Source organism: Pseudophryne corroboree, chromosome 4, assembly GCF_028390025.1.
Source record: "Pseudophryne corroboree isolate aPseCor3 chromosome 4, aPseCor3.hap2, whole genome shotgun sequence".
Taxonomy (NCBI): domain Eukaryota; kingdom Metazoa; phylum Chordata; class Amphibia; order Anura; family Myobatrachidae; genus Pseudophryne; species Pseudophryne corroboree.
In genome coordinates, this window is record NC_086447.1 from 818523746 (window position 1) to 818549679 (window position 25934).

At 46.0% G+C, this 25934-nt stretch overlaps 1 protein-coding gene across 1 annotated transcript in view; it reads left to right on the plus strand.

Moving 5' to 3' along the window:
- CCT4 (chaperonin containing TCP1 subunit 4) overlaps positions 1 to 20342 on the plus strand; it is a 55087-nt gene extending 34745 nt beyond the window's left edge. Inside the window, exons 4-14 of the mRNA XM_063918486.1 lie at positions 11210 to 11318; positions 11666 to 11808; positions 14591 to 14712; positions 15023 to 15155; positions 15593 to 15732; positions 16709 to 16805; positions 18389 to 18499; positions 18600 to 18730; positions 18969 to 19203; positions 19292 to 19405; positions 20192 to 20342. Coding sequence (XP_063774556.1) covers positions 11210 to 11318; positions 11666 to 11808; positions 14591 to 14712; positions 15023 to 15155; positions 15593 to 15732; positions 16709 to 16805; positions 18389 to 18499; positions 18600 to 18730; positions 18969 to 19203; positions 19292 to 19405; positions 20192 to 20206 — 1350 coding nt within the window. The 3' untranslated portion in view covers positions 20207 to 20342. The remainder of the gene's footprint in view (positions 1 to 11209; positions 11319 to 11665; positions 11809 to 14590; positions 14713 to 15022; positions 15156 to 15592; positions 15733 to 16708; positions 16806 to 18388; positions 18500 to 18599; positions 18731 to 18968; positions 19204 to 19291; positions 19406 to 20191) is intronic.
- Positions 20343 to 25934: the final 5592 nt, after the last annotated feature.

Below are 25934 nucleotides of genomic sequence, written 5' to 3' on the forward strand. Positions count from 1 at the left end.
TGAAAATATTGATACCCTGGATAGGGACAGTATTTTACAGACTTTAGAGCAATTAAAGGATGCTTTTCTTTATATGCGAGATGCTCAGAGGGATATTTGCACTCTGGCATCGAGAGTAAGTGCGATGTCCATATCTGCCAGAAGTTGTTTATGGACACGACAGTGGTCAGGTGATGCGGATTCCAAACGGCATATGGAAGTATTGCCGTATAAAGGGGAGGAATTATTTGGCGTCGGTCTATCGGATCTGGTGGCCACGGCAACGGCCGGGAAATCCACCTTTTTACCTCAGACCCCCTCCCAACAGAAAAAGACACCGTCTTTTCAGCCGCAGTCCTTTCGGTCCTATAAGAACAAGCGGGCAAAAGGACAGTCATATCTGCCCCGAGGCAGAGGAAAGGGTAAGAGAGGGCAGCAAGCAGCTCCTTCCCAGGAACAGAAGCCCTCCGCGGGTTCTGCAAAGCCCTCAGCATGACGCTGGGGCTTTACAAGCGGACTCAGAAACGGTGGGGGGTCGACTCAAGAATTTCAGCGCGCAGTGGGCTTGCTCACAGGTGGACCCCTGGATCCTGCAGATAATATCTCAGGGTTACAGGTTGGAATTCGAGAAGTCTCCCCCTCGCCGGTTCCTAAAGTCTGCTCTGCCAACGTCTCCCTCAGACAGGGCGACGGTATTGGAAGCCATTCACAAGCTGTATTCTCAGCAGGTGATAGTCAAGGTACCCCTCCTACAACAGGGAAAGGGGTATTATTCCACACTATTTGTGGTACCGAAGCCGGGCGGCTCGGTAAGACCTATTCTAAATCTGAAATCTTTGAACCTGTACATACAAAAATTCAAGTTCAAGATGGAGTCACTCAGAGCAGTGATAGCGAATCTGGAAGAAGGGGACTTTATGGTGTCCCTGGACATCAAGGATGCTTACCTGCATGTCCCAATTTGCCCTTCACATCAAGGGTACCTCAGGTTCGTGGTGCAAAACTGTCATTATCAGTTTCAGACGCTGCCGTTTGGATTGTCCACGGCACCTCGGGTCTTTACCAAGGTAATGGCCGAAATGATGTTTCTTCTACGAAGAAAAGGCGTATTAATTATCCCTTACTTGGACGATCTCCTGATAAGGGCAAGGTCCAGAGAACAGCTGGAGGACGGAGTAGCACTAACCCAAGTAGTGCTGCAACAACACGGGTGGATTCTGAATTTCCCAAAATCTCAGTTGACCCCGACAACACGTCTGCTGTTCCTGGGAATGATTCTGGACACGGTTCAGAAAAAGGTGTTTCTTCGGAGGAGAAAGCCAGGGAGTTATCCGAACTTGTCAGGAACCTCCTAAAACCAGGAAAAGTGTCTGTGCATCAATGCACAAGAGTCCTGGGAAAGATGGTGGCTTCTTACGAAGCAATCCCATTCGGCAGATTCCACGCACGAACTTTTCAGTGGGATCTGCTGGACAAATGGTCCGGATCGCATCTGCAGATGCATCAGCGGATAACCTTATCGCCACGGACAAGGGTGTCTCTTCTGTGGTGGTTACAGAGTGCTCATCTGTTACAAGGCCGCAGATTCGGCATACAGGACTGGGTCCTGGTGACCACGGATGCCAGTCTGAGAGGCTGGGGAGCGGTCACACAGGGAAGAAACTTCCAGGGAGTATGGTCAAACCTGGAGATGTCTCTTCACATAAATATACTGGAGCTAAGAGCGATTTACAATGCTCTAAGCCTGGCAAAACCCCTGCTTCAGGGTCGGCCGGTGTTGATCCAGTCGGACAACATCACGGCAGTCGCCCACGTAAACAGACAGGGCGGCACAAGAAGCAGGAGAGCAATGGCAGAAGCCGCAAGGATTCTTCGCTGGGCGGAAGATCATGTGGATAGCACTGTCAGCAGTGTTCATTCCGGGAGTGGACAACTGGGAAGCAGACTTCCTCAGCAGACACGATCTACACCCGGGAGAGTGGGGACTTCATCCAGAAGTCTTCCACATGATTGTGAACCGTTGGGAAAAACCAAAGGTGGATATGATGGCGTCTCGCCTCAACAAAAAACTGGACAGGTATTGCGCCAGGTCAAGAGACCCTCAGGCAATAGCTGTGGACGCTCTGGTAACACCGTGGGTGTTCCAGTCAGTGTATGTGTTTCCTCCTCTGCCTCTCATACCCAAAGTACTGAGAATTATACGGCAAAGAGGAGTAAGAACGATACTCGTGGCTCCGGATTGGCCAAGAAGAACTTGGTACCCGGAACTTCAGGAGATGCTCACGGAAAATCCGTGGCCTCTACCTCTAAGACGGGACCTGATTCAGCAGGGACCGTGTCTATTCCAAGACTTACCGCGGCTGCGTTTGACGGCGTGGCGGTTGAACGCCGAATTCTAAGGGAAAAAGGCATTCCGGAAGAGGTCATCCCTACACTGGTTAAAGCCAGGAAGGAGGTGACTGCACAACATTATCACCGCATTTGGAGAAAATATGTTGCGTGGTGCGAGGCCAGGAAGGCCCCCACGGAGGAATTTCAATTGGGTCGATTCCTACATTTCCTGCAAACAGGATTGTCGATGGGCCTCAAGTTGGGGTCCATTAAGGTTCAAATTTCAGCCCTGTCGATTTTCTTCCAGAAAGAATTGGCTTCAGTTCCTGAAGTCCAGACTTTTGTAAAAGGAGTACTACATATACAGCCCCCGATTGTGCCCCCAGTGGCTCCGTGGGACCTTAATGTAGTTTTGGATTTTCTCAAATCCCATTGGTTTGAGCCACTCAAATCGGCGGATTTGAAATATCTTACAAGGAAAGTAACCATGCTACTGGCCCTGGCTTCAGCCAGGAGAGTGTCAGAATTGGCGGCTTTATCGTATAAAAGCCCATATCTGATTTTCCATTCGGACAGGGCAGAACTGCGGACGCGTCCTCATTTTCTGCCTAAGGTGGTGTCAGCGTTTCACCTGAACCAGCCTATTGTGGTGCCTGCGGCTACTAGCGATTTGGAGGATTCCAAGTTGCTGGACGTTGTCAGGGCATTGAAAATATATATTTCAAGGACGGCTGGAGTCAGAAAATCTGACTCGCTGTTTATACTGTATGCACCCAACAAGCTGGGTGCTCCTGCTTCTAAGCAGACGATTGCTCGTTGGATTTGTAGCACAATTCAACTTGCACATTCTGTGGCAGGCCTGCCACAGCCTAAATCTGTCAAGGCCCATTCCACAAGGAAGGTGGGCTCATCCTGGGCGGCTGCCCGAGGGGTCTCGGCATTACAACTCTGCCGAGCAGCTACGTGGTCGGGGGAGAACACGTTTGTAAAATTCTACAAATTTGATACCCTGGCTAAAGAGGACCTGGAGTTCTCTCATTCGGTGCTGCAGAGTCATCCGCACTCTCCCGCCCGTTTGGGAGCTTTGGTATAATCCCCATGGTCCTGACGGAGTCCCCAGCATCCACTAGGACGTTTAGAGAAAATAAGATTTTACTTACCGATAAATCTATTTCTCGTAGTCCGTAGTGGATGCTGGGCGCCCATCCCAAGTGCGGATTGTCTGCAATACTTGTACATAGTTATTGTTACAAAAAAATCGGGTTGTTCTTGTTGTGAGCCGTCTGTTCAGAGGCTCCTACGTTGTCATACTGTTAACTGGGTTCAGATCACAAGTTGTACGGTATGATTGGTGTGGCTGGTATGAGTCTTACCCGGGATTCAAAATCCTTCCTTATTGTGTACGCTCGTCCGGGCACAGTATCCTAACTGAGGCTTGGAGGAGGGTCATAGGGGGAGGAGCCAGTGCACACCACCTGATCCTAAAGCTTTATTTTTGTGCCCTGTCTCCTGCGGAGCCGCTAATCCCCATGGTCCTGACGGAGTCCCCAGCATCCACTACGGACTACGAGAAATAGATTTATCGGTAAGTAAAATCTTATTATCTATCACCTTCGTACTATTTTACTGAGTTGTGCAAGTGTCTGTTTTTTTTTTTTTTTTTGTGTATTGTCTGTCGCCATAATGAGTAAGGCACCAGCAAAAACTAAAAAGCATAATTGCAAAGTCTGTAGCAGTGTGTTACCGGATGGATCTACCACATGTACAGTATGTTTTGTGGATTCGGTTCAGAATACAATTTCGGCTCCGGTTTTTAAGCCAGTTTCCTCCCCGAACCCACCTTGGGAAGTGCTAGCCAATGTACTGGCTGGGTTGCAATCAGAATTGACCGCCGCTCGACAGGAGCGGGAAACGGCAAGAGCCGAGTCTAGGGTGAGACCGCCAGAACTACCGGAGGTCTCTCAGCCTTGCGAAAGGTCCAAATCCATTTTGGGTAGACGGGATAAATTTCATATGTCTTATGATTTACCCGTTTCTGCTATGTTGCATTCTGACGATTCCATGCCAGACCTCACGGCACAAGATGAGGGTGAGGAGGGCGAAGTGGAGTCAGATAGTGAGGATTTTAACAGTTCCGGCATTGATAATCTCATCAGAGCGGTGCGTCAGTCTCTGAAGTTTACAGAAACTGAGGAGCCTCTCACAAATGATCAGGTCGTATTTACTAAACGACAAAGAACTCCAATAAGTTTTCCTGTGTCGGAGTCTCTTAATCAGATGTTAGTAGAAACACGACAGACTCCAGATAAACGGTTTTCTATACCTCGCAGATTTAAGTCTAGTTACCCGTTTCCAGACTCGGTGACCTGTACATGGGAGAATCCACCAATAGTTGATTCGTCAGTGTCGAAGCTTACAAAGAAATTAACCATACCAGTGCCAGCGGCTACTACGCTTAAAGACCCTTCAGACCGCAAAATAGAAACTATGCTAAAGTCCATGTATGTAGCAGCAGGAGTGCTGCTGAGACCTGGCTTGGTTGGTATCTGGGTCACTAAGGCGCTCATAGTATGGATAACAGAACTTAAGTCTGCCTTACATGACGAACACCTTATACTTCTTGTTGATCAAATGTGTGAGGCTGCAGAGTATCTCTGTACAGCTTCTACTGACGTCTGTCAGCTCACTTCTCGTATTTCATCGTCGCTAGTTACGGCACGACGAGCACTCTGGCTGCGTGCTTGGCAAGCGGAGGCAGAGGTCAAACGAGGTATAGAGACGTTACCTTACGATGGCAAGAAGTTGTTTGGTCCTGAATTGGACACATGGATTGCTGAGGCTACGGGAGGAAAGTCGGTTTTCTTAACATTGCCTCCACCGGTACCAAGAAGGAGGTACTCTGGACCTTCGTTCAAATCCTTTAGACCTCAGTCCTTTCGAGGACGTGGCAGAGGAACAGCCACGCCTGGTGGACGTGGTTTCCAACAAACCAACACAAGTCGTCAGGACGCTAAGGTTACCGACAAGCCAGTGGCATGACGGGCTACCAGCCCATCTCGGTTCTCCGATTGTGGGAGCACGCCTTCAGACGTTCCAGTTGGCGTGGTTCCAGACATCCGCGGATGGGTGGATCCGCAATTTTGTGTTAAAAGGTTACAAAATAGAGTTCGACTGTCTTCCGCCACTGCGGTTTTTCAAGACAGGATTGCCTCTGTCGGACGACAAGAGGGCGGTTCTGCAAATTGCCATTCAGTCCCTACTGGATTCAGCAGTTTTGATTCCGGTCCCTGTACATCAACAGGGTCAGGGTTATTATTCCAGTCTGTTTGTGGTACCGAAGCCGGATGGCTCAGTCAGACCAATATTGAACTTAAAGGGTCTCAATCGGTACGTAACTTACTACAGATTCAAGATGGAATCTCTGCGTTCCGTGATTGCGGGTTTAGAGCCAAAGGAATTCATGATTGCGCTAGATCTCAAGGATGCGTACTTACACATTCCGATTTGGCAGCCTCATCAGAGATTCTTGCTGTTTGCAATACGCCAAAACCATTACCAGTTTCAGGCTCTACCGTTTGGCCTATCGTCCGCGCCTCGGGTGTTCACCAAAGTGATGTCTGTGATGATAGCTCATCTCAGATCCCTGGGAGTGACAATAGTTCCGTATTTAGACGATCTGCTCATCAAAGCCCCGTCTCAACACATACTTCTCCAACATGCGCTGCTAACGTACAATGTACTGGTTCACCACGGTTGGATTGTCAACTTCAAGAAATCACATCTAATTCCGTCTCAACGCCTTCAATTCCTAGGTATGATTTTCGATACGGTCAATCAAAGAATTTACCTACCACAACAGAAAGTACAGATTCTACGACATCTGGTACAATTAGTGCTCAAGCCACGCACAGTGTCGGTACATTTGTGCATTCGCCTCTTAGGCACAATGGTGGCAGCTTTCGAAGCGCTTCAGTTCGGAAGATTTCACTCGCGTCCATTTCAACTGGATGTGCTCGCACAGTGGTCGGGCTCGCATCTGCAGATTCACCACAGGGTGAGGTTGTCGGCAAGGGTGTCTCTGCTCTGGTGGCTCAAGGAACACAATCTAACCGCAGGGAGACTGTTCGGCGGCTGGAATTGGATAATTCTAACGACGGACGCCAGTCTCAGAGGTTGGGGAGCTGTAGTTCAAAATTGTCAGCTCCAGGGTCTCTGGGCGGATCACGAAAGATTGCTGTCTATAAATGTCCTGGAACTCCGCGCAATTTACAATGCGCTACGACAAGCCGTGCACATGCTTCGGTCTCACACTGTCCAGGTGCAGTCAGACAATGCGACGGCGGTCGCATACATCAACAAACAAGGAGGAACGAGAAGCCGCATGGCAATGCGGGAAGTAGCTCGAATCCTCAATTGGGCGGAATACCACCAGGTGATATTGTCGGCAGTGTTCATTCCGGGAGTGGACAACTGGGAAGCGGATTATCTCAGTCGTCGGGATTTTCATCCAGGAGAATGGACATTAAATCCAGAAGTGTTTCACATGTTGGTTCAGCGGTGGGGTTATCCTCAGGTGGACCTGATGGCGTCTCGACACAATCACCAAACGCTCCAGTATGTGTCCAGAACGAGAGATCCAAAGGTAGTGGCGGTGGATGATCTCACCGTCGCGTGGCCGTACAGTCTTGTGTATCTGTTTCCACCGTTTCCGTTACTCCCTCTGGTGCTAAAACGGATCAAAAGAGAGTCTGTCACAGTCATACTAGTGGCACCTCATTGGCCTCAAAGAGCTTGGTTCTCGGATCTCCGCGGACTACTCGCAGACGAACCTTGGCCGCTCCCTCTACGTCCGGACTTGTTACAACAGGGTCCGTTCCTTTACCCTGATTTAGCGCGGCTGCGTTTGACGGGGTGGCTGTTGAGACCGCCCTCTTAAGAAGAGAGGGCATTCCAGAATCGGTTATACCAACCATGTTACGAGCTAGGAAGCCAGTTACGGCAGCTCATTATTACAGAATTTGGCGTGCCTATATAGGTTGGTGTGAAACTCGTAAGTTTCCGACATCATCTTTCAAGTTATCCCGTCTTCTGTTATTTCTACAAACGGGGTTAGATGGAGGACTGCGTTTATCTACACTAAAGGTGCAGGTATCTGCGTTGTCAATTTATTTTCAAAGACGATTGGCTCTGTTGCCATCGGTACACAATTTTCTGCAGGGTGTCCTCAGAGTACAGCCTCCATTCATTCCACCTACAGCGCCATGGGACTTGAATCTGGGTTTAGATTTCTTACAGTCTTCATATTTTGAACCCTTACAGCAAGTGGATATAAAGTTTCTCACTTGGAAAACAATTTTTCTTCTAGCCTTCGCTTCGGCAAGCCGTGTTTCAGATTTGGGTGCCTTGTCATGCAAGCCACCGTATTTGGTGTTTCATGATGACAGAGCGGAACTTCGGACGAATCCCGCTTTCTTACCAAAGGTAGTGTCATCTTTTCACATCAATCAACCAATAGTAGTTCCTGTGTTGACAGCACATTCTGGAACTCTGGATGTGGTACGCGCATTACGTGTTTATAGTGTTCACTCTAGGATTTTTTTAGGGCAGGGTGCTGATCACGGGGAGGGCACATTTTTCATTCGTGAGGGCACATTTTTCATTCGTGAGGGCACATTTTTAAGTTAGAAGGGCAAAAATAGGTACATACTATAACGCTTGGTGCTCCCATTCCTATATGTGAAAGCATGGATAGTGCGCGCCGGAATTTTTTTTTTAGGGGCGTTGTTTCGTGGGGAAGGGGCGTGACCACATAATAGTACTAAATAACATTATACCACACAATAGTGCCGCTTATACACATTGCCACAGGTAGAACCTCCTATACACACTGCGCCAGGTAGAGCACGTTATACATATTGCGCATATTGGAGAGAGCACTGAGGCACACTGCACAAGGGAGAGATAGCAGTTGGGACAGTGCTGGGGGGCAAGGGGATTAGGAGCAGGTAGTACTGTAGGCAGTGTTAGGGGTATGGAGGTATTAGTACCCAGGATACCCACTCCCCAATTACCTTTTAAGATCAGCTCCTCTCTGAGATGTGTGTATGCTGGGCACTATGTGTGGACATAGGATTGTATGTATACTTGGCACTGTGTGTATGGGAGAGGGGGGGTGTATAATGAGCATTATGTGGGTATGGAGGGTGTTATGGGGCACTGTGGGGTGTGTATGCTGGCAATGTGGGAGTGTACATATGCTGGGCACTGTGTGGGCATGAAGGGTGTAGAATAAGCACAGTATGGGTATGAAGGGTGTTATAGGCACCGTGGGGGTGTACATATGCTGGGCACTGTGGGTGTATAATGAGCACTGGGTGGGTATGGAGGGTGTTATGGGCACTGTGGGGTGTGTATGCTGGGCACTGTGGTGGTGTACATATGCTGGGCACTGTGGGTGTATAATGAGCACTGGGTGGGTATGGAGGGTGTTATGGGCACTGTGGGGTGTGTATGCTGGGCACTGTGGTGGTGTACATATGCTGGGCACTGTGGGTGTATAATGAGCACTGGGTGGGTATGGAGGGTGTTATAGGCACTGTGGGGTGTGTATGCTGGGCACTGTGGTGGTGTGCATATGCTGGGCACCGTGTGGGTGTATGTTGTCCACTGTGGGGGTATTGGGTGTGTTTATGTTGGGCAGTGTGGTGGCATGGGTGAAGTAAATAATGGGCACTGCCCCAGCCCGCGGCCATTTCTATCATTAGCCGAATTACGCCACCACCCCCCCTCCGTTAGTTGCTTACAAGTTTAACTTTGTCCCCATGGAGTACAGCCGCATGTAGCCAGAGACATGCCTACAAGATGGTGAAGCTCTGCAATACATGCATTGGGTGAGGGGGCGCGTTGCTCACAAGTGACATACAGTATCTACCAGAACAGTCTCCCAGCCCTGCCGTACCTTTAGTTACAACAATGTTACCCGCTGTCAGTAGGTTCCGGAGGGCGGAAGCAGAGAACCTAACCCGTTCCAGCGTCTCCGCTATTTTCCAAGCGACCTCCCACCAGCAACAAGTAGTGTAGTCAGTCCCTGGAGCAGCATGCTGGCGGGCAGGGAGGAGGGAGGGACGTCTCAGGCGGGCTTCGATAGCGAGACACTGCAACTGGATGGGGAGACGCTGCCGGCACCGATTGGATGATAAGCCGCTGGCGGCGATTGGATGAGGCGGCGCTGCCGGCGGTGATTGGATGAGGAGGCACTGGCGGTGATTGGATGAGGGGGTGCTGCCGGCGGCAATTGGATGAGGAGGCGCTGCCGGCGGCGATTGGATATAGCGCGTATTTTGTGATCACACGGTAGGAGAAGTGACAGCGCGGCGGGGGGAGAAGACGGCCCTTAGCAGGGCAGCAGGGCGGGCGCAAACGGGCAGGGCGCATTCTGTCACTCAAAAGAGGGGCAGGGCGCAGCGCCCTACGAAAGAAGCTTAGAGTGAACACTACGTTTATGTATCCCGAACGTCTTCAGTTCGTAAGACGGATACGTTGTTTGTTCTCTATGATGCTGCCAAGATGGGTTGGCCAGCGTCTAAACAAACCTTATCCAGATGGATAAAACTGACCATACGTCAGGCTTACCTTCATGCTAGGTTACAGCCGCCTACATCAGTAACAGCTCATTCCACACGTTCTGTGGGAACTTCATGGGCAGCTGGTCGGGGAGCTTCTACGACGCAGCTTTGCCGTGCGGCTACATGGTCTTCAGTGCACACGTTTGTGCGCTTTTACAAGTTTGATACGTTTGCGGCATCAGCATCTAGCTTTGGCCGCCTAGTGTTACAGGTGCCAAACAGCTCTCCCGCCCACGGGGAAGCTTTGGTACGTCCCAAGAGTACTCCAGTGACCCCTAGTGGATGAAAAAGAAAATAGGATTTTGGTACTTACCAGGTAAATCCTTTTCTTTGAATCCATAGGGGGCACTGGACGCCCACCCAGAGCAGTTTTACCTGGTTTGTGGTAAGTTCTGAGGATCTTATGGTAACACACTCTCACCGACTGGTTCAAATTATCAAGTGCTGGTTATGGTGTCAACTGTTTAGTTGTCAGTAACGTTATGTGTCAACTTCGTTGTTGTCCGTTATGTTATATGTAATACTCCATTGTCAACCTCTCTATAGTTCCTGTTCGGCTCAGTAAAAAACACTTGAGGTACTCGGGGATATGGAGGGGTGGAGTGTGCTAAATTTAAATATTCAGTGCTGTTTCCTACGGAAGCCGTCCATATCCCAAGAGTACTCCAGTGCCCCCTATGGATTCAAAGAAAAGGATTTACCTGGTAAGTACCAAAATCCTATTTTTGCTAGGTCGCACTATTGGAAGGTGTGTACCTATCTTAAAACCATGTGAGAATAACATGAATGGCATATGTGTTGTGATATTGGACTGGTGAGTCTAACAGACAGCTTGGGCTGAGTGCGATTTTACCAAATCTCCTCCAATGTGGCTAGATAGCTATAAAAGTAAATGGTGCGGGACCAGAATCCTAACAGATCTGTCTAGCTCTCCACCCTTGTTTTGACGCTAACTTCTATTGTAAACTGACGGTTCAGGACTCCTGAGAACATAAAGCATGTAGGAAGTAAGAGGCTGACATGGACACCTGTAGTGTGCAAACTTTGCCTAATGTTGGTCATGCACATCGTACAGCCATACGTATGTCTCCAATATAAGGCAGAGAAGGATGTTGTGATGGCATTACATCTTCCTCCTTGATTTGTGGGACTTCACTTGTCTCCCCCATTTAAATAGTGCAGTTTTTAGCCGGCTGGTGTGAGCGTTCTCTCTATTGGTTCTGCCAGACAACTTTACTTTCTAACAAATTCTTTTGCTTTGCTTATGTTTGCAGTTGGTTGAATTATCCAAGGCCCAAGATATTGAAGCTGGAGATGGCACAACATCTGTTGTGGTTATTGCAGGAGCTCTCTTAGATGCTTGTTCTAGGCTGTTGCAGAAAGGTAAAGTTACCAGTTACACGTAAATCCCATTGGTTTCAGCCATCAGGAATATGGAAGAAATTCCATACAATGGGCTGAATTCAAATGCTTTGTCCACCGGCAGCCACTAGATGGTGCCCAACGAAGCTATTCAATTGTAGTTCTGATCGGGCGCAATGGCTGCCGTCGTCTGCATTTCAGCTTGCACCCCAAGGGGTGGTGAGCTAAAATGCGTAAAAAAACGCACAAAACAATTGAATTCCACTCATTGTTTGTAAAGCACTGCAGAATGTTACATGAGCCATGATTGTGTAAGTAAATGGTTCATTATGGTTTCTCCCCCCCCCCCCCCCCTCATCCCATTATAGGTATACACCCCACTACCATTTCCGAGTCATTCCAGCTGGCTTCAGAGAAAGGAATAGAAGTTCTGAGCAATATGGCCCAGCCTGTCGAATTAAGCGACCAAGAAACACTATTAAACAGTGCAACAACATCACTAAACTCCAAGGTACATATTATCATTTCTAATATATGAAGCGGTCTGTAGCTTGGGTAGCCTTACCTAGGGTTTTCATTATTTGATTAGCCAATGTTCCATGTGTCCAAAAGTGACAAATATATGTTGTACGACATCGAATATAAGTTTTGCGTGTATTCTACTATATGCACATATGCTAGGTAATTCTCTTACCCACTGCCCGCATGGTACATGTTTAGCCTCATATATAGCTCTTGGGAGTGTACTAAAGCTTGAACATAAAATTGTGATTTTTAACTGCAAGCTTATTTATAGTTTTTAAAGACTTCTGTAAATATGCCCAGTCACAAATAGCTTATCTTCGCAGCTGAGTGAGGATATGGGGGAAATTACCCTTAACTGTAACAGGGAGGGTTAATATGATAAAAATGGTTTTTCAGCCCAAACTCCTATATGTTCTACAGCAATCCCCTGTTTACGTCCCTCAAAAAGTCTTTAAACAGATAGATGGTTTGCTTTCCTCATTGATATGGGCTAGTAAGCGGGCACGATTGAAACTTGACACTGTGACCAGAACGAAAGTTTTGGGTGGATTAGCTCTTCTCAATTTCATTACTATGCAGCACAACTGGCACATCTTTGGGAATGGGTTAATGACCTTGAAAACTCGGCTTTGCACTCGCAGTTGGTACTACGGGAATATCCAGGTGGTTCCCCACTGCGACTGCTTCTTTGTGAAAATGTCCACAGTGCCCCTTGTAAAACAGTCTATTATTTGGAAATTGGTGCACTCTGTACTGCAAGGGCATAGTATTGACCCTGACACACCGCTAGATAAATATGGACTGAATGAGTTATCTCCGCTTCAAGTCAGGGAGGTCTGGGGGACATGGGGAGTATTCTCTTTGGGACACTGGCGGGGTGTTTAAATCCTTTTCAGCAACTTCAACAGGAGTTTAATGTCCCATCGGTGTTCTTTTTTCGCTTCCTTCAATTAAGACACGCTGTTGCTGCCCAATTCCCTAATGGTCCTCCAACTCTTGCTGACTCCCCGGTTAAACTACGATTGCAAACGTTGGTATCGGGACACTTAGTTTCTAAAAAATATGGCCGTATACTCCAGGTACATCATATGGAATCCCTTGCCTCTTTTAAGACTAAGTGGGAATCTGATTTAGGTCCATTATCGGATGACATATGGGAGGGTGCTCTGGGGTCTCCTTGGCTTTCAACTTCCTCCGTCAGCTACCAGCAAATACAATTATTCATACTACATAGGGTATATATGACCCTGCTGAGGCTGTCGCATATTGGGGGATTCCATAGCTCGAAATTCCCTAAGTGTGGAAGTCTGGGAGCATACTTTTGGCATATGCTCTGGATATGTCCCATGGTGTCGGCATTTTGGAAAGAGGTCATGCATGCTGCAGTAAGGTAATCCTTCTCCTATACTTAGACCTGTGACGTGTGAACTAGCGATTTATAGATGAGGAGGTTCTAGATCCACCCAGTAGACGCTATGTTGTAAACTTATCTGCCCTGGCCAAGGTTTGCATAGCCAGACTTTGGCTGGCTAATGAAGCCTCGATCCTCATATCCTGGATCTCTCTGGTTAATTAATCTGTTGCGTATGAGAAATTTGTGTTTTTAGCCAGGAATGCAGAGAAAAAGTTTCTTACCGTTTGGGGAAAATGGTTGAACTCTCGCTATTTCACGGATAGGTAATGTCGAGCCTTAGAGATACTTGGACAAGTGTTGATTGGGTCTTTTGCGAAAGATTTGTGCGGTGGGTAGCCCGTAGCCAGCCGTGTTTATGTTCCGTTTTGTATACTTATTTAATTTAATTTCTCTATGTAATTTTTTCTGTGCTGTTATGTATGGTGTACTGATTTCCTATGCGGTTCATGTTCTATTGCTACATGCGTACTTTGGATCATTACATATGAGAATATACGCTCTGGCGTTCCTGTTATGTGTTAATATGATGTGATATTCTATAGATGTTATGTTGCTCTGTCACCAGTGTTCTGCAGTTCTCTGATTTAGACAGAAATCTACATTTACGTGATCCGTTGTATCTTTCAAATATGTGCAGCTGAATGTCTGTTAATGTTTTCTGTTTGTGTTTTTATTTTCTGTTAAATTTGTAAAAATTTAAAAAATCCAATAAAAAGCTATTGACTTTAAAAAATAATATGCCTAGTCACATGGCAGTGTGATGCCCAATCACATTAATCTAGTTCATAGGTTCTCAAACTTGGTCCTCAGGACCCCACACAGTGCATGTTTTGCAGGTAACCCAGCAGGTGCACAGGTGAATTAATTACTCACTGACACATTTTTAAAGGTCCGCAGGTGGAGTTAATTATTTCACTTGTCATTCTGTGAGGAGACCTGCAAAACATGCACCGTGTGGGGTCCTGAGGACCGAGTTTGAGAACCTTTGATCTAATTAATAGTGGGGCTGATGCAGCAAAGCAAAAAGGAAAAACTCTGCACCTAGAGAAAGCATATTGCAAAGGGTTCAAAAATAGCCTATGCATGCAGAGTAAATACGGTCTGCTTTTGTATGTAGCCCACAAATACTGGACAGTTTTCATTTTCCAGTGTAATTAGCATTTTGCTAGGACACAGCTTTAATTGCTAAAGCTCATTTCAGTTTAAAACGTGAGGCAAATAACTTGTTTGGATATGATACTCATTGGAGAGTTTGTATGACGTTTTTTTTTTTTCCTTGTTTTAAATTAGAAAGTTGATGCTAATAATTGATTACAAGACAAGTGGCATCACATTTTCTGCTTGTTTTCTTAAGGTGGTGTCTCAGTACTCCAGCCTGCTTGCACCAATGAGTGTAGATGCAGTAATGAAAGTAATTGATCCATTGACTGCCAGTAGTGTTGATCTTCGGGACATTAAAATTGTCAAAAAACTTGGGTAAGAAATTTCTGTTTTGAAAATATACTCAATAACATAGGTCTTCCCAGTAATAAACTAGTTGTTGTGAGGCTATTTCCCCATTCTATTGCCTTTCTTTAATGTATTTGTAGCATTTATTTCTCTATGCAACAGGCAATGTCTTGCTGTCTTCCATAACTTTTATTATTTCAAATATATTAAGATTTAAATATATGCTTAGGTCGAGCTTATACTTTTAAGTATAAAAATATTTCACACTAATCTACTGTGCGCTGTCATAGATGATTATGCGAGAAGACTTGTTAATAGGTCTTGTTCCTCCATACAGCGGCACCATCGATGACTGTGAGCTGGTTGATGGCCTCGTGCTGACACAGAAATTGTCTAACACTGGCGTATCTCGGGTAGAGAAAGCAAAGATTGGTCTGATTCAGTTCTGTTTATCTTCCCCAAAAACAGACGTGAGTATCTAACGCGTCTTAAAAGGCTGTACTTGTACTTTTCTATAGGTGACATGGCATTTAGTTGTTGAGCTTTAAAATATTAATGAGACTTTCTCCTTCAACCAGTAGGGGACACTGGAGTATATACATTGGGGTATAGCTGGGTGGTTGACAGGAGCCTGGCACTTTAAATTTCCTCTGAATTGTAACTGGCTCCTCCCCCTCTACACCTCACAAGACCCAGTTTAGATTTGTGCCTTGAGGGAGCCGCGTGCACAGAGATTAAACGTGTATTGTCAAATGGCATAATAATGTACCTGGTCATTTATGTCTTTTTTTTTTTTCCTGACAGTCTTTGGCGGGGGCATGTTACCATTTGGGGTATATTTTATGTAGCCATGTGTAATTGTAATTTTCCAGGCACAAGTTAGAATTGTAACCCTTTTCTCTCCCAGATGGACAATCAAATAGTCGTGTCAGATTATGCACAGATGGACAGAGTCTTAAGAGAAGAGAGAACCTACATCCTCAACCTTGTGAAACAGATTAAGAAGGCTGGCTGTAATGTGCTCCTCATTCAGAAGTCCATTTTAAGGTATAACCCCCCCCCCCCCCCCCCCCCCCCCCCCTACAGTATAGTATAGTAGGAACTTGAGTTGTTTTCCTCTCGGTACCCGCTTTGTTTTTGAGGGGGGGGGGGGGTTCTTTCGTTGTTGTTTTTTGTTTGTTTTTTAAACCTAAGTACTGTGGGTGTCCTAGGACATGTGTATGTGGAGAAAGCTGCACTGGCGATCGCAGTCTTTCCATAATACTGCAATTTATACTTTGGAAAGCATTGGCCAACCTAAAACATCCATGTGGTGCTGCCTGAAGCATGCCATTGGTAACATTTGGGAGGAGATTCAATTAAACATGAAGCTTCATTTACTGCAGATAATTGTGAGAGGATAACCATGCCCTTTGTGCTGACACCTCTATGGGGTGCAAGTAAGAACGAGCAGTGTTTACTTCCTAGATAACTTGCATTATGTTAGCACAAGAGGTTACGCCCTTGGTAGTATACCAATCGTAGTACAGCTGCATCACCCTCTTTATTTATGTTGGCATTTTAACTTGCTTTCCTTCTACATGAACCTATTGGGTTTTCAAGATGGATTAAATAGAAGCTCACCTTAAAATAGATTACAGCAAAATTGCTTCTGGAAACCATATGTATATTACTTTGTCAGTGGGGCATCTAATTTCTATTTTGTTATGGTCTATCCACAAAAGGAGTGTTGTTTTGCTTTAGATGATTAAATCTTTCTACTTTTATTGGCAGTAGATATGCCTTCATGGGTGGTGACCTCTTAAAAGGACCTAAAAATCATATATAATGGAGCAAACATAAGTTTGTGCAAGGGGATTGTGTATACTGTATATAGGTTTAGTGCCTAATTCTCCCTACAGAGGACATTTTATGGTGCAGTCTCTTTACAGTGCTGTCCTCTCACACTTACAGTATCATTACTTTGTTAATGGGTGTTTGTTCTGTTGGAATTAGTCTGATGTGATTTTCTTGTTGGTGTCAGGGATGCGCTTAGTGATCTTGCCTTACACTTCCTGAATAAAATGAAGATAATGGTCATTAAGGATATAGAGCGAGAAGACATTGAATTCATATGTAAGGTAAAAATTGGCTTTTAGTTATTTGATCATCTTTATCATTCACTATTTGCATGTAGTTTTCTTTTACAGGTGGTGATCACTTTTTTTTTTTATTTATTTTTTAAATACATTCTTATTGCAGCGAAGGCCTATATAGATTGTTTTGTTTGCTTCTTTAAATAGCTAGATAAGAGTACTAGTAAAGCATGCATTATATAGACCGTAAGGGGATGATTTATTTGCGGGAATGTGTCTCCCAGGCTAAGTGTCCGGGAGGTATTCCATTACTTCCCAAAATAATGCCCTGGGATTATCCGTGATAAGGGCAGTTCTCGGGTAAAGTGCCAATCGCAATGCAGCTGTCTGGTCAGGACTATCCCTGAAGCCCTACTTATCAGAGATTTCTGCTCGCGCCTCAGAAGGAACCAGCAGAAATCTGTACTAAGTGCAGCCTCTGGGCTAGTTGTGGGACGTAATTGGATACTGCAGAGGTTCTCAAACATGGTCCTCAAGGCACTCCAAATGCCTAGGTTTTAAGTTTATCCATGCTTGGCCGCAGGTGACTTAATTAGCACCCTCAGTCAATTTGATTTAACCATCTGTGCTGAGCCATGGATATACCTAAAAAAAACAAAAACAAAAAAAAAAACCTGGACCATTGGGGTGCCTTAAGGACCACTTTTGAGAACCTCTGGGATAGTGGGTGGCAGCTAAACTCTACAAGTAATTTGAAGTGATAAGAATATAGCTGCCAGTCGGGCAGACAAAGCACTCCGCATGTCATAATGGCTAAGGAGGGGGGGATAAGATGTCATTGGGGTATATTCAGTTAAAGTCGGATCCATTCCGACATGCATTTGTCGGAATGGAGCCGACAAGGGGGCTAGTCAATGAACTTCGAAATCCGACAGGATTTGGCCATTCCTGACCATCTCAATCTGACTTTAAAATAAGTCTGATTTGAGATGAGGGAGCTGAGAGGGGGAGACGGGGCAGAGCAGCGGCTACAGCACAACGTAGCAGGAGGATGGGGCACTGCCGCCAGACCTCACAGCAGCGGGACCTCGCTTGCTGGAGCAAGGTGGATTATGCCGTGAGCGACGGCGCCCCATCCTCCTACTACGCTGTAGCCGCTGCTTTCCCCCATCTCCTCCTCTCAGCTCCTTCATCTCAATCTGACTTTTCTTAAAGTTGGATTGAGATGGTCAGAAACGGGGCCAAAACCTGTCCGATTTGGCCCCGTTTACAACAGAAGCATGTGGATCGGCGGCTATTCCGCCGTTCCACGTGCTTTCCAACAAGTCGGAATTCCTGACTTGTTGGAAAATTCTGGGGTGTATTGAATAGGTCAGAACCCCTTTCCGACAGACGGCAGCTTTCTACTGCAATTGAATGTACCCCATTGTGTAGACAAAAGTCAGGGATGTTCCAAAGAGACTGCTTAGTGACATGCAGCAATGCTAACAAGAAAATAATAATGGTGCATTAATCTTGTTACACCTGTATACAATACTGCTCTGTAGAACAGGTGGGTAGGATTGTTATAGGAGGGATGGGATAACACCCCTCAAATTTTGAGGTTGTATTTTTACTCTGTCCTATAGACTATTGGGACAAAGCCAGTGGCCCATGTTGACCAGTTTACCGCAGACATGTTGGCATCAGCTGAACTGGCTGAAGAAATTAGTCTGAGCAGTTCTGGGAAACTTGTGAAGGTAAGTGATGTCCTAGCATTTATTTATTTATATTTAATTTTTATTTAGATTTAAGTTTTATGTACTCTAATTTTTCTTCATATTTATCTTGCCAATGTAGATAACTGGTTGTGCCAATCCTGGAAAAACGGTTACTATAGTTGTTCGTGGTTCCAACAAATTGGTGATTGAAGAGGCTGAGCGCTCCATTCATGATGCACTTTGTGTAATTCGCTGCTTAGTTAAGAAAAGGTACAGGGTTTCTCTTACATGGTGGTCTAGTAACGGGCGCAGTCCACCACACGGAGAGGAAGTATTTCAACTGGGGATCACCTGCACAAGGCTGTGCATGGCGTTATTACATAATGCTAAATAATAAGAGTGTACATAAATGGTGTTTTACCTTGCGCTGTTTTAATCCAATGACAAAGCCTTGTATTAAGATAATTTGGCCTTGTAAAAGGTCTAATAATTTTCTTCCATTTTATAGAGCACTAATTGCCGGAGGAGGTGCCCCTGAGATTGAGCTTGCCTTGCGTCTGAACGAGTATGCCAGAACTTTGAGTGGCATGGAATCCTATTGTATCCGAGCGTTTGCAGATGCCATGGAAGTTATCCCCTCCACACTGGCAGAAAATGCTGGGCTTAACCCCATATCCACTGTAACAGAGCTGAGGAACCGTCATGCACAGGGCGAGAAAACCGCTGGGATTAATGTGCGGAAGGTAAGTTATTCTGTATCTTTGCTTTCCAGACCACACGTGACCGATGGTATTGCTGCCTGAAACATCCTAAATGCGTGTCTGGTTACAGGGTGGAATCTCTAACATTTTGGAGGAGCTAGTCGTCCAACCTCTATTGGTGTCAATCAGCTGCTTGACTCTGGCTACAGAAACAGTTCGTAGTATCCTGAAGATTGATGATGTGGTCAGTATTAAACTAATTCTTTTAATTATATAAGAATATACTATTGTATTCACTACAGTAATACCAACATGTTATGTAAAAACACGTGGGGGTGGCGTGGGTTTAACACACTGGAAAATCTGAGATGCATGTACAATTTCGGAATGTTTTCCATTACTTTCAGAAACCATGGCTGAAAACCCGTACTCTAAAAACGGTTTAAGTTTTATTATGAGGTTAAAATTCAAAGAACCACAAAAACTTGCATGTTACTGATATGAACCTTGAAATTAAAATACATTGTTGGTACTTGGCATTCTTTTCGGGCTTTGACCTGAATATACTATAAAAGTGAACAACTTCTCTATAAATAAAATGTCACATTGTTGCTTAAATGCCTAAAGCCGAGAATACACTAGGCTGACGGATCCTGCTCTCTGGCTGGTCTGTAGACTTACTGTATCTATCGTTAAGGCCATACACACCAATCGTATGCCCGATGTGTTGTGACATCACAACTGGGCAGGCGTTTACGTGTGTTCGTCCAGTTGTCGGACACCAGCGGCCTCTAACAGCAGACCACCGGTGCACACGGCCCGATGTGCTGATATATCAACCATTGGCTATGAAGCAGCACAGAAGCAGTGTTTGTGAAAGACATAGTTCAGACATATCGGGTGTATGCACCCGCTGATGCGCCCATGATATATTGAACGTTCAACTGAATATCAGCCAGCGTGTACCTAGCATTAGTCTTTAATACTACTACATGATATGATAATATGCTTATCTTTTGTTTTCTTGCAGGTAAACACACGGTAGACTTTGCAGAAGCTGTGTTGTGTACGAACTGCTTTAAAGAAGCCTCATCTACTGTTGCTTTCGGTTTCCATCAAAGCTGGCTGTATAACTTTTTGTCAGCACTTAATTTAATAAAATTGTTACATGAACTTCCAAACGTTTTGTCTTCATTATTTTGGAGGGGGGAGGGCTGATCATGGGCTTCCCAGGTAAAAGTAGGGTGAGTCAACAGGGGCAGAGACTCTGTTGTGGGTAAGGGGATGGATGTCTGGTTTCATACCACATTGTTTAAAGAAAAAGTGTATTTGTCTACGATGCCCAAGGTGTATGCACTCTATAAAACTGTCCCAAACAGTAACAAAAAAAACGTTACACCAGATTCTTTCTATAGCGAGCCTTCCATGCTGTCCATATAGAAAACGGTAAACTTTATAAAAGAGAGGCTCAGAAGAGGGATGCCTAGGAACCCAGTGGTGGTGGATATCGCAGAGACTTAGATGTAAACATTTACCTCCTTTTACAGAAGCCAAGAGTAGGTTCTGTTTTACCCTATACTGCCCACTCTGCTGACAAGGGAGTAAAGTTAAGTGAGAAAAAGTGTAGTGCTGTACTTGACTCCAAAAGTGTCAATGGATGGGCATTCTGACCTACAATGAAAAAAAAGCATCAGTCACACTTTCTAATTGTACTGGACCTAGTCAGTCCAATACAGAAACAGCAGTGGAGAGTTGGCAACTTCTGTGAAATATATTCAGGCCAGACCTGCTGACACCTCACCAGAACCTGCATCTCACAGGCTATTACATCCCATAGTCCTTTCTGATAAGCTTATCTGGAAGGCATTCAATTTGCCGGCTGTCAGGATACTGATGAAATACCGGCGGTCGGAATCCTCACTTGGGTGGTGGTCCACTCCACCACCCGAGGGGGAATGGCGCCACTGGGCCCGAAGTGTGGTGAGGCCACAAGGGGACACGCTGTGCTTGCCGCCCGTATCCTGGCTATCAGGATACTGGCATCTGTCTTAATTTTATCAATTAACAAAATGCAAAGTGAATGAATGGAACAGAAATCAAATCCGTATTTGGTGTCACCACCCTTTGCCTTCAAAACATCATCAATTCTTCTAGGTACACTTGTACACAGTTTTTGCAGGAACTCTGCAGGGAGTTTGTTCCAGACATCTTGGAGAACTAACCACAGATCTTGTATGGATGTAGGCTTGCTCAAATCCTTCTGTCTATTCATGTAATCCTAGACAGACTCAATGTTGAGCAGGTCTCTGCGGGAGCCATATCATCACTCCCAGGGCTCCTTGTTCTTTATGCTGAATATAGTTCATAATGACATTTGCTGGATGTTTGGGGTCATTGTCCTACTGCGGAATAAATTTGGAACCAGACGCCTCCCTAATGGAATTGCATGATGGATAACTATCTGCCTTATCCATCATGGAATATAGGGCCAGATTTAACAATGAGTGATATTCCTTCAGCCAATCATCTACTAACTCATTTTTCAAACCCATAACAGGAGCTGATTGGCTGGAGCACAATTTAACTTTCGGAACAAGTGATGACAAAAATACCACTTGTTAAATTTGCCCCTATACTTGTTACATAAAATTTGTGCAACATTTAACCCTATGATCAGGTGCTTAAATCGACCATTTGAGGGTGAAAAAAACAAATATACAGGTGGGGCATTGCCAGGAAACACTAGCCCCCAGACCGCAAGTGTAATCCCCAATAGGGCCAGTGTCTTTCTCCAATTTGGATATGGCTGTGACCCCTTAGGTGTTCGACCACAACTTCTTACATTCACACCTGAAAGGTGGATCCAACATACTCTACACACCCTGAATCCACCCACATCCCAGAGCATGCAGGCCTGTCGCATATCTTTTGTTCTGCACTTTAGAGCAGAACATGTGTGACGTGTACAACTCACGGGAGTGCGCATCATATACACTGCTCAAAAAAATAAAGGGAACACTAAAATAACACATCCTAGATCTGAGTGAATGAAATATTCTTATTAAATACTTTGTTCTTTACATAGTTGAATGTGCTGACAACAAAATCACACAAAAATTATCAATGGAAATCAAATTTATTAACCCATGGAGGTCTGGATTTGGAGTCACCCTCAAAATTAAAGTGAAAAAACACACTACAGGCTGATCCAACTTTGATGTAATGTCCTTAAAACAAGTCAAAATGAGGCTCAGTAGTGTGTGTGGCCTCCACGTGCCTGTATTTAATAAGAATATTTAATTCATTCAGATTTAGGATGTTATTTTAGTGTTCCCTTTATTTCTCTATCGTCCTAGTGGATGCTGGGGTTCCTGAAAGGACCATGGGGAATAGCGGCTCCGCAGGAGACAGGGCACAAAAAGTAAAGCTTTCCGATCAGGTGGTGTGCACTGGCTCCTCCCCCTATGACCCTCCTCCAAGCCTCAGATTTTTGTGCCCGGCCTAGAAGGGTGCAATCTAGGTGGCTCTCCTAAAGAGCTGCTTAGAGAAAGTTTAGCTTAGGTTTTTTATTTTACAGTGAGTCCTGCTGGCAACAGGATCACTGCAACGAGGGACTTAGGGGAGAAGAAGTGAACTCACCTGCGTGCAGGATGGATTGGCTTCTTGGCTACTGGACATCAGCTCCAGAGGGACGATCACAGGTACAGCCTGGATGGTCACCGGAGCCTCGCCGCCGGCCCCCTTGCAGATGCTGAAACATGAAGAGGTCCAGAATCGGCGGCAGAAGACTCCTCAGTCTTCTAAAGGTAGCGCACAGCACTGCAGCTGTGCGCCATTTTCCTCTCAGCACACTTCACACGGCAGTCACTGAGGGTGCAGGGCGCTGGGAGGGGAGCGCCCTGGGAGGCAAATGAAAACGTATTTGGCTAAAAAATACCTCACATATAGCCTCCGGGGGCTATATGGAGATATTTAACCCCTGCCAGAATACACTAAAGAGCGGGAGACGAGCCCGCCGAAAAAGGGGCGGGGCCTATCTCAGCACACAGCGCCATTTTCCTTACACAGCTCCGCTGGTCAGGACGGCTCCCAGGTCTCTCCCCTGCACTGCACTACAGAAACAGGGTAAAACAAGAGAGGGGGGGCAAAATAGTGGCAAAAATTATATTATAAAAGCAGCTATACAGGGAGCACTTATTATAAGGCTATCCCTGTCATATATAGCGCTTTTGGTGTGTGCTGGCAAACTCTCCCTCTGTCTCCCCAAAGGGCTAGTGGGGTCCTGTCTTCGTTAAGAGCATTCCCTGTGTGTCTGCTGTGTGTCGGTACGTGTGTGTCGACATGTATGAGGACGATATTGGTGTGGAGGCGGAGCAATTGCCAAATATGGGGATGTCACCTCCTAGGGGGTCGACACCAGAATGGATGCCTTTATTTATGGAATTACGGGATAGTGTCAACACGCTAAAGCAGTCGTTTGACGACATGAGACGGCCGGACAATCAGTTAGTGCCTGTCCAGGCGCCTCAAACACCGTCAGGGGCTGTAAAACGCCCTTTGCCTCAGTCGGTCGACACAGACCCAGACACAGGCACTGATTCCAGTGGCGACGGTGACGAATCAACCGTATTTTCCAGTAGGGCCACACGTTATATGATTTTGGCAATGAAGGAGGCGTTACATTTAGCTGATACTACAGGTACCACTAAACAGGGTATTATGTGGGGTGTGAAAAAACTACCTATAGTTTTTCCTGAATCAGAAGAACTAAATGATGTATGTGATGAAGCGTGGGTTGCCCCCGATAAAAAGATGCTAATTTCAAAGAAGTTATTGGCTTTATACCCTTTCCCGCCAGAGGTTAGGGCGCGCTGGGAAACACCTCCTAGGGTGGACAAGGCGCTCACACGCTTATCTAAACAAGTGGCGTTACCCTCTCCTGAGACGGCCGCACTTAAAGATCCAGCAGATAGGAGGATGGAAAATATCCAAAAAAGTATATACACACATACAGGTGTTATACTACGACCAGCTATAGCGACAGCCTGGATGTGCAGTGCTGGAGTAGCTTGGTCAGAGTCCCTGATTGAAAATATTGATACCCTGGATAGGGACAATGTTTTACTGTCTTTAGAGCAAATAAAGGATGCATTTCTTTATATGCGTGATGCACAGAGGGATATCTGCACACTGGCATCACGGGTAAGTGCTATGTCCATTTCGGCCAGAAGAAGTTTATGGACGCGACAGTGGTCAGGCGATGCGGACTCAAAACGGCATATGGAAGTTTTGCCGTATAAAGGGGAGGAGTTATTTGGAGTCGGTCTATCAGATTTGGTGGCCACGGCTACAGCCGGGAAATCCACCTTTTTACCTCAAGCTACTCCCCAACAGAAAAAGACACCGACTTTTCAACCGCAGCCCTTTCGTTCCTTTAAAAACAAGAGAGCAAAGGGATATTCATATCTGCCACGAGGCAGAGGAAGGGGGAAGAGACACCAACAGGCAGCTCCTTCCCAGGAACAGAAGCCCTCCCCCGCTTCTACAAAAGCCTCAGCATGACGCTGGGGCTTCTCAAGCGGACTCGGGGGCGGTGGGCGGTCGTCTCAAGAATTTCAGCGCGCAGTGGGCTCACTCGCAGGTAGATCCCTGGATCCTGCAGATATCTCAGGGGTACAGGTTGGAACTAGAGACAGATCCGCCTCGCCGTTTCCTGAAGTCTGCTTTACCAACGTCCCCCTCCGAAAGGGAGACGGTTTTGGAAGCCATTCACAAGCTGTACTCTCAGCAGGTGATAGTCAAGGTACCTCTTCTACAACAGGGAAAGGGGTATTATTCCACTCTATTTGTGGTACCGAAGCCGGACGGCTCGGTAAGACCTATTCTAAATCTGAAGTCCTTGAACCTGTACATAAAGAAGTTCAAGTTCAAAATGGAGTCACTCAGAGCAGTGATAGCGAACCTGGAAGAAGGGGACTTTATGGTGTCCTTGGACATCAAGGATGCGTACCTCCACGTTCCAATTTACCCCTCACACCAGGGGTACCTCAGGTTCGTTGTACAAAACTGTCACTATCAGTTTCAGACGCTGCCGTTCGGATTGTCCACGGCACCTCGGGTCTTTACAAAGGTAATGGCCGAGATGATGATTCTTCTTCGAAGAAAAGGCGTATTAATTATCCCATACTTGGACGATCTCCTAATAAGGGCAAGGTCCAGAGAACAGCTAGAGATGGGATTAGCACTGTCTCAAGAAGTGCTAAAACAGCACGGCTGGATTCTGAATATTCCAAAATCCCAGTTAATGCCGACAACTCGTCTGCTGTTCCTAGGGATGATTCTGGACACGGTTCAGAAAAAGGTTTTTCTCCCGGAGGAAAAAGCCAAGGAGTTATCCGAGCTTGTCAGGAACCTCCTAAAACCAGGAAAGGTGTCTGTACATCAATGCACAAGAGTCCTGGGAAAAATGGTGGCTTCTTACGAAGCAATTCCATTCGGCAGATTCCATGCACGAATTTTCCAGAGGGATCTGTTGGACAAATGGTCAGGGTCGCATCTTCAGATGCACCAGCGGATAACCCTGTCTCCAAGGACAAGGGTATCTCTTCTGTGGTGGTTGCAGAGTGCTCATCTATTGGAGGGCCGCAGATTCGGCATACAGGATTGGATCCTGGTGACCACGGACGCCAGCCTGAGAGGCTGGGGAGCAGTCACACAAGGAAGAAACTTCCAGGGAGTGTGGACGAGCCTGGAAACGTCTCTTCACATAAACA